We start from the raw sequence: 9,493 nt of genomic DNA, 5'->3' as shown, positions 1-9,493 counted from the left end.
TTTCCTGCAGGCCCCCAAAATTCTGTAGAATACTATAGAATTTCATCCTATAGAAAATAGAATAGCTCCCCCCCCCCACCCCGCAAGGCAAAACGATTGAAAAAAAATAATAGTTAGATTTTATTTACTGGGACTACTCAAAGTATTTACAGTGTAAAAAGGAATTCATATAACAAGCAGTAGATCAAAGCATTTTAAATATGAGCTAAGCAGTAGTTAGTATTGCTTGTGTAAATTGATGTTTAACAACAATTAATAGGCTATACCATGCAATCCGTAACTATTATCCAAGACTGATACATCATCGTGAATACATATATATAAGAGTTAGATGATGCACTGAGTATAATAATTATAAGGTATATTATTTTTGAATCAAATAAAATGGGGTTCTACGTGCACCCATGGCCCCAACACAACTCTATATCATTGTACCTCTCACTTCTACTTCACAGAGAGTTAAAACATCGGTAGGTTTTGTAATCCGTACCCATCGACCAATAGCTACTCCATCACATTCAAAGGTTCTGATTGTACAACCAAATATCCCTGGTATAAATTTACACACGGTAAATGCCGTTGATGGTGATGGCGTGGTTTCATAGACTATGATACTCGTATCTGACAAACGATGTCCAACGTCTGAAATTTAAAAAAAAATAAAGTAGATATATTTCTAAAATCAAAACACACTAGTCACTCTTAAGTGCCTAAAATGACTCGAATTCTTTGATAAGGTAAACAAGATAGTGGTCGATTGAATTAAATTTAATGTGTTGCTTTGTTTAGTGGGGTGGGTTATGGTCTGCAATTAATATTTTAGGTCCACAGATAGTCTACGTTCCGATTTGTCCAATTTTGTTTTCCACTATTCGGTGAGTATCTTTTTGCCCATTTTTGGTATTTAATTTTGCCTTTTCGGGATTTGGCAATTGGGCTAAAACGGGCCCACCGTCTACTATCGCACAGCTAACATTAGTAATCAAACTATCTTCCCCTCAATATTTCCAGATGAACAAATTAGTCGTATAGAGATATTACCATTACACCAATATAACACATCAAATCAACCCAACTAATTTTTCCTCTCGATGAAATAGGGTAATTTGCTCCCTTTAGTACCCTATCAATATACATATCAAAATGATCAGGGGTGTGTAGAAGGGTAGGCCCGACATATGTAGTTATTTTGTCTCTCATAACAGGGTAGGCCCAGGTAGGTTCGGTATGTCATGTCAGTTATAATTTGTAATAAAGCTTCACCCAGCGTACTTCCTCACTCTTAGTTTAAACATATTTTATTGACAAATATCAAAAGGATTGAGCACAAGTTTCAAAAACTTAGAAAAGCCCTTTCCATACATAGAAATGATAGACATTATTTAATACTAACAAGATTTCGAAATAGTATATACAATAATAAATAATTTATAAGTAATATAAGTAAAGTCAGATGAATTATATCTCAAAGCTCTATATAAAAATAAGTGAAGAGGTGATAAAGAGAATATAAAATTATATTTAAAACATTGAAAAATAAAGTTTAATAAATGGGATATAAATGAACTGATGCATGTATAAAATGATAAAAAAAAAAAAAAAAAAAAAAAAAAAAAAAAATGGGGGGTGGGGGGTGCGGAGAAAAAAAAAAAAAAAAAAAAAAAAAAAAAAAAAATGGGGGGGGGGGGGGGTGGGGGGGTGCGGAGAAAAAAAAAAAAAAAAAAAGAAAAAAAGTTATCCACCAAAAAAGCTAAAGCTAATAATTTATTCTAAGATGTAACTACTAACAATAACTTTTATTTAAATTTAAATCGTTTTGAAAGTTTGATATATTTGTGAACTTCAAGGAAAAGGTTTGTATTCATCTCAATTGACAATTCTGAATTGCCGCACAATAGGATATCTATATTTATCACAGAATAACTTGACAATGTATTTAATAGTTCAGCACGAATTACATCATATAAGTGACATTGCAGGAAATAGTGTTCGGCATTTTCTATAAATTTGCCACAAGAACATGTGGGATCATTCACAACGTTTATTTCATACAAATCATTTTGCAACGAACTACACCCATGCCGTATTCTAGTGTGAATAATATTTTCATGTCTATTACCTTTACAGTAGTAGATTGGCGCTTTATGTATTAAGGAACGTAATTTTTGTTTGTATAGATATTTGAAGGATTTAAGAGTGGTTGATTGCTTTATGGGGTCCTCTAATAATTCCCAATCTCGAATTGTTGTGGGGAAGTACGAAGTTTGGTGTAATGCTGTTCTACAATAAGGATATCTATATTCGCTTATGTTTCTTAAATTGTATTTTTGTGGTGTTTGTTGATAATATTCTAGAATGTCATATAAGTATGCTGGGTTTCTCTGATTTTTAATTTGAAAAAATGTGGTTAGTCGCTTTTGTGTACGTCTGTCTGACAATTTATTCCATCCGGTTTCAAAATAAAGCGCTTCACGAGAACAAGTTTTAGTTAGTCCAGTCACAATCCTGGCAGCTTCTAGCTGTACCTTTTCAAGTTTTTCGGTATTGGAAACGTTACACCCATCCCACACTTCACATGCGTATTCCAATTTTGGCCTTATGAATATCAAATATACGTTATTTAGAGTTTGTCTATTAAAGGTGAATTTTAGTTTACGCAAAATATTTAATAATTTTGAGGTGGACGAGATAATAGTTTCTATATGGATGGTCCATTTGGCGTCATTTGAAAGGGTAATGCCCAAGTGTTTGTGACATTTAACCACTTCAAGTGCTTGATTATCGAATATCAGACTCGGATAATTTTCTGTTTTTATGGAGCTAAATAAAATAGCTTTTGTTTTGTTTGGATTAAAGTTTATAAGCCAATTATTCGCCCAAATGTTGAGATTTGTCAGATCGTAGTTTAGGGACTGTTCTATCTCTGAAACTGACTGTTTGCTACACCCAAGTGCCGTGTCGTCTGCAAATAATCTAGCCACATTATGGAGTACATCTTGTACATCATTGATGTAAGTCAAAAACAAAAAGGGGCCCAAAACTGATCCCTGGGGAACTCCTGATTGAAGAGTAATTTCTGATGACACAGAGCCATTTACGAATACCCGTTGAGTCCGGTCTTGGACATAACTAGACAACCACGTAATTAGCATGCCTGAAACCCCATATTGACTTAATTTGTGTATCAAACCAGGTAAATATACGCGGTCAAACGCTTTAGATATATCGCAAAAAACATAGCAGGAATATAGTTGCTTATCTATTGCAGATGAGATATCATGATACACTTCTAAAAGTTGATGAACAGTAGAGTAGTTCGGTCGAAACCCTGATTGGTATTTGTACAAGAGATTGTTTTCATGAAAATAGTTAAACAGGTGTTTGAAAACTACCTTTTCTAATAATTTGCTCAAAGAACTTAATAGGCTTATAGGTCGGTAGTTTGAAACTAGAGAGCTGTCTCCTTTTTTATAGAAAGGTAGGACATTTGCTTTTTTCCAAATTGTTGGAAAAACGCCTGATTCTAGTGATTTGTTAAATATATATTTTAATGGTACACATATTGAGGTTTTGGTATATTTTAGTAACTTGTTACTAATATTATCAAATCCATTGGCTTTTTTCAATTTCAGTGTACTTATAAGATCTGCGATTTCCTTTTCTTCGACTAAAGGAATATCAAGTTGACAATTTGTTCGCTTATTGAATTTTGGTAATTCTCCTTGCTGAGTGTTATTTGAAATTGATCCGAAATAGTTGTTAAGTAATTCAGCTTTATCAAAATTTGAATGAGCAATTCTTCCATTGGGGTCTAAAAGTGGAGGAATATCATTTGATACATTTTGGCCTAATACTTTCCTTAAATTATTCCAGTAATTCTGGCTATTTGTATCGTTAGAATTCAAGAAATTTGTGATTTCTTCTTTGTATTTTGTTTTTAACGCTTTTTTAAAATTATTTACTTTATTTCTTTGAACTTTGTATTTTCTTAAATCGCATTCATGTTGTGTTTTCAAAGCTTTTTTGTGTAACCTGTTTCTGATTCTTATCGCTCTACGTATTTCTGTATTGAACCACGGTTTGTCAGTTAGTCTTATAGTTATTGATTTCTTTGGTATGCACAATGTAATATAGCTATTTAAAATTTCATAAAATTTTGAACATACTAAGTTAATATCAGAATTTGCAAAGGTACTCTCCCAATCGTGTTCTTTGATAAGAGTATTTAACCTATTATAATTACCATCCTTATATACAAATATCTCCCGTTTAAAATTCCTGGGACTTGAAACTGGAAAATCTAATAATGCATAAACACCCTTATGATCGGATATGTCAGGAGTGACATTAATCGTTTCACTGGAACTAATCTGAATTTCATCATTTACTAAAATTACGTCTAATAAGGTTGATGACGTCCCAGTAACGCGTGTAGGTTCATCAATAACATTTCTGAGATTATTTAAAGATAAAATATCCCGTAGCTTGCAGCGTTGTGCTAGCAAGTCATCATTTAGATCACCTAAAATTACAACCTTAAGCGTGGTTTGATAGGCTAGTTCAATGGATCTTTCGAACAATGACCAGAATTCAATTGTGCTGTTTGGCGGGCGGTAAAATAAGGCAACAAGTAATACGGTGTTTGGAAATTTGCATTCCACCCAAATACTCTCTATACCTGTAACCTCAAGATCATCTCGCCGTTTGCAATAAATGGTTTTATTAACATATAATAATAATCCGCCACCATGCGACGTCCGATCCTTCCGGTATGGAGAATGGTAACCGTCCCATTTTAGAGATGAATCTAACACATAGTTATCCAGATGAGTCTCAGTGAAACTACAAATATGGTAATCATTGACATCGTTGTATATTGTTTCAAGTTTGTGTCTTATACTACGTGCATTTAAGTGATAGACTGATAGGTTTTCATTTGAATCGTGATTTGAAGGTCCAGGATTTTTATGAACGTCTCCTGATCTTAGAACTAATAAGGCTAGAACAGTACTTAGCAGACAAAAATTATCAAGTTCACATAAAACTATTGGAGATATTATTCGACATTGCCATTTCTCAGATGTCTCGTGCTTTACTGTGTAGTAAATGTCAACTATTACAGTAGCAATGAAAATATAATGAGTGTTGCACTTGCGCCAGTATTGCACGAGGGGACTGAGAAATCATCAAACAGTTAGATCTTAAATATTTAGTGGTTAGTTTTGGTGGATATAGAGACATGAGAACATGATGTAAATAACTAGTAAACAAATAAAACATACATACAGACAAAAACAGTGAATTATTTACAGTTAAAGCAATAGTATAATACATAAACATTGAATGTTTCGGTCATAGTTAAGTTAATATAACAATATCGTACGATGATATCTAAAGCAGGCAATTTTGACAAAAAATGAAGATGAAGGTTAAAGTGATAATACTTAGAGGGTGGTCAGTTTAACAATCCGATATGCAATTTTGATGCAAGACTGATTTCCCATAATTGACAATTATTTAGATAATTGGCTGTTTATATTTCAGTAATTTAAATGGAATAAAAAACGAAATCAAAAGTTTAAACTGAGATGATAACCCAATTAGTTAATATTTGAATGGAACTTTTAAGTTGATAATTGAGAACTTTTAAAAGATACGCCCATAAATAATGTGGGCATAGTTTTATACATTCGATTTTTTTTATTATCATAATTAGTTATATAATAATATAAATGTATAACTACATGTAACTATGTATTATAAACTAAACAGTGGTCTAAGCTAATATTACTCTGTAATAGTTAGACAATAGGGAACCAACAAGTAAAATACATGTACATGACTTTACTTTACAGAAAGATTTTGTCATTGTTTTAAAAATCTAAGCAAACTTATTATTACATGAAGGATAATTGGGGCAATGGTGAATGCATGAAACGATTTGAGGTACTATCCAGTTGGTCATCAACTTAAAGATACATTATGGGCGATTAGATAAAGAGCTGGCATATCTCACTATAATAGTTAAAAACTAGATAATGTAAATGGAATTCGATTATCCATTTCATGATTAAATCATGAATGAAAGCTGAGCAGCAAATCGGATCCTACTCCAGTAAATATCGCAGGCTAGCGATGACATCGAGAGTTGATTATGGTCTGAATAAGTTTTAATTAATGTCTTAATTAATAATTTCAGGCCTAAAAAAGACCTGCAATACGCAGATTCAGCTCTTGCAATGGATGTTTAAATATAATTAAATACGTATATATATTTATGCATTTGTAGACATTAAGAAAAACAGGAAAAATCAGTACACAATAAGGTACAGTAGTTTGGGAATGATATTGATGAATGAAATTGGTTCAAAAATATAAAGATACTGTCAGGCATCATTATTTCTTTTTATCAGGCTGTGGGGTCGAGGCAAACCCGCCAAAATCTCGTAAGGATTGTTGTTTTAATGGCCCAACTCTGTTATCATCGTCTATACAGTCGGAAGATGTGTTGATTGCAGAATGTGATAAAGTAGCTTCGTTGTAGTTAAACAAAGACTTATTAGCTTGTGAATTTACTCTGTTTGTTGATGTATGAAAGTTATCGAAGTCCTGCTCACAGGTTATGACAATATTTCGGTCGTCTGCTAGAGGTCGTATGTAAACTCGACCATCATACGTCCAACAGTTTTTAATTAGCTTTGATTTAAACATATCACGACATCTTTTGTAGAGTGCAGCGCGTTTACGAGTGAGGGCTTCATTGATAAAGATCTTGTGAATCTGGGTGAGGTTTCTCTGTTTTAAGTTGCGTTTAGAACCATATATCTTTGCCCTGTCTCTATAACTATTGAAACGTACTATTATATCACGGCCCTTTTCTCTGCGTTTGGCTCCAACCCGGTGAGTTCGGCCAATTTGACTTAGTGTGAGTTTAGCCTGTTTTTTAGGAAGTATGTCATTGTTAATAATATTTAAAACTATATTATCAGTGTTTTCTTCAGGTGTTTCGGGGATGCCACTAAATTTTAGGCATGTTCGCCTAGAATACTGTTCTAAGTCATCAACTCGGTTCTCTAAATCATCTATACGATTGCGTAGAGGGTCTGTTAATGTTGGATGAATTATTTTTATAATGTGGTCCATGATCAAATCTCGTTTGAATAATTCTCCAACGAATGACTTTAAGGATGATTCATTCGAAAGAACATCATCTAAAAACTCAGAAATGCTATGGGAACTGGCACTCGAATCATGATTTCCGCGTTTACGTTTTATGGATACAGACCGACCTCTAAGTTTGGATACAACCGGTTCTTTCACTTTAGGCATGTTTGGTGTTTTAGTGTAAGGTTGAACGAATCTGGCTGTTACAAAATCTACTCACAACAATCTCACACAACTGAGTATATGTCAACCGAGGAAAATATCTACACTTGTAAACATCAAATATTTTAAAATCGGCTCTACATAATGTTAATCTAATTTCACAGAACACTTCGTCTTCATACTTATCTAAGCTATGCAGTTTTTAGAACCATAATTTAAAGTATACCACTCATGATTTATAATAACTTGCTATGACCAGGTACACGTGGCTAGCACGGACTTCATCAACCTTGTGCGGTCGGTGATCTGCTTTTACTCTGACTGGTGACCCGTCCCGATCAGTGGACGGGTGTTGGACTGGAAATCTATTATCTGCTAATAACTCACTGCCCTCCCGCCCGCCACACACACACACACACACACACACCTACATACGCGCACACACACACACACACACCCACACACACACGGACGCATAGACTGCCGCGGTTCCCGCACACACTCTTGGGAGGCATGCGATCTGGACTCTTACTATTTATTCATTTGACAGGGCCTACCTTCTTTTTAATGTAGGAAACGCCCCTGATAACGATTTAAGACACCCCTTGCAATTCAACACAAATCTCTATAGGTATCTAACATACGCAATTTACTACAAATGATGTTTAAGTGTGAATAACAGGACATCTAAAATTGAATATATTTGATAATCAATTACGTCAAATTTGCTCGAAATCCACCAGACATCACAATCGAAAATGTCAGCAATTGTCCCAAGCTAAGATCGGAACGTTCGTCGGCAAAGTAAGCCCAAAAATTTTATTTTATAATCTGCTGTGTGCGCCCGACACTTTTGGTTTAGTTTGACCGGACACACACCGTTCCTATTAATTACGAATGTGTAATATTTACCTTGTTTATCGTCAACTCTGTTACTAATCGTAACACTGGTAATGTTATATGTATTCTGTAAATCAACTTGCCACCAGGGGTCAGTGTCACTGGCATCTGTAGACTGGCAATTGTTAATGGTAGTTCGCTGATCACCGTCATTAGCAAACTCAGGTGCCAAAACATCCCATTGTGAACTATGTGTAGATGGTTTATTAAGAGCAACGTTGGGCCCATCTTTGAAAAGATATAAAATTAACGTACATAATATGGGTGACATATGAGTTACATTATTTGAGCCGGTTCCTTTAAGGTGACAAGTCAGAATGAAGGTCCCATAACTGCACTAAAACAATAAAAATAACGTTACACGCCTGTCCCATTGTTCGTAATCAGTTGGTTGTTCTCGGGAAACATCATTGAAAACATATTTACACCCTTAAAGTTCACATATCAAGATTCTTTGGATATCAAAGCTAAGGATTACCCATGAATGGGTTAGAATACTATAGGGACTACATACAGTAGAATTTATTTAAGTTCTGTAAAATGCTCTGGTTAATGTATTGAAGTTGTTAGCTAGTACCAGTGACAAAAAGAACTAGGCTAACAAGAATATGTCTGGTAGTTTAGAATCGGACAATGACATCTTGGTCTGATAATCCAAATATGGTTATCCCATGCGTTAAAAACATGGTTAGCCGCCCTCCTAGGTGCACATATAAGTACACTGTGTTGAAAGAGCAAGTTTAATTTCACTTCAGACATTGTTGAGAGGCTGTGAGATAGACGTCGTTCGGAGCTCAGGGGCAACATCGTAGCCTCCTCGGCTGAGAGGCTAGGATAGAAACAAAATGTAGTATTTAAACCGTTAGGTCTGAGTTGTAAAGGATGCCAAGCTCAGACCGTAGATAGAGACAAAATGTAGTATTTAAACCGTTAGGTCCGAGTTGTAAAGGATGCTAATCTCAGACCGTAGATATTTTAAAAACGCCTAAAGTTTCTATAATAGTTTTCCTGTATTTAACTTTGTAGTTTGCAGTATTTATTATATAACCTTAGTAACAACATAAACAGTGTTTCAGACTTAATTGATCATTGGAAATAGTTATCACAACGTGAAGTCGAAGAAAGTCCTAGACGATAACACCCCATAATGCTACAGTCCTCTCTTTATGGTGCCGTTGACTTAAGGATGTCAACCCTAGAGGAAATTCTTGCACGAAGTAGAAGTTTCCAGTCGTTTTTAGGTAGGTACATATTTCCTAGAAAACTG

General features: G+C 34.5%; 1 protein-coding gene across 1 annotated transcript; it reads right to left on the bottom strand.

Moving 5' to 3' along the window:
- Positions 1 to 421: 421 nt before the first annotated feature.
- On the bottom strand, positions 422 to 8,320 carry LOC126824469 (fucolectin-1-like; the record flags this gene model as incomplete). Its single annotated transcript, XM_050553700.2, has 2 exons — positions 422 to 642; positions 8,239 to 8,320. Coding segments are annotated over 2 exons (303 nt in total), but the record flags the coding sequence as incomplete, so codon positions are not given.
- Between the last annotated feature and the right edge of the window lie 1,173 nt (positions 8,321 to 9,493).

This window comes from Patella vulgata, chromosome 6 (assembly GCF_932274485.2).
Source record: "Patella vulgata chromosome 6, xgPatVulg1.2, whole genome shotgun sequence".
In the NCBI taxonomy this organism is placed as follows: Eukaryota; Metazoa; Mollusca; class Gastropoda; family Patellidae; genus Patella; species Patella vulgata.
Note: the sequence above shows the minus strand (reverse complement) of the source record. Positions and strands in the feature narration are given on the sequence as shown.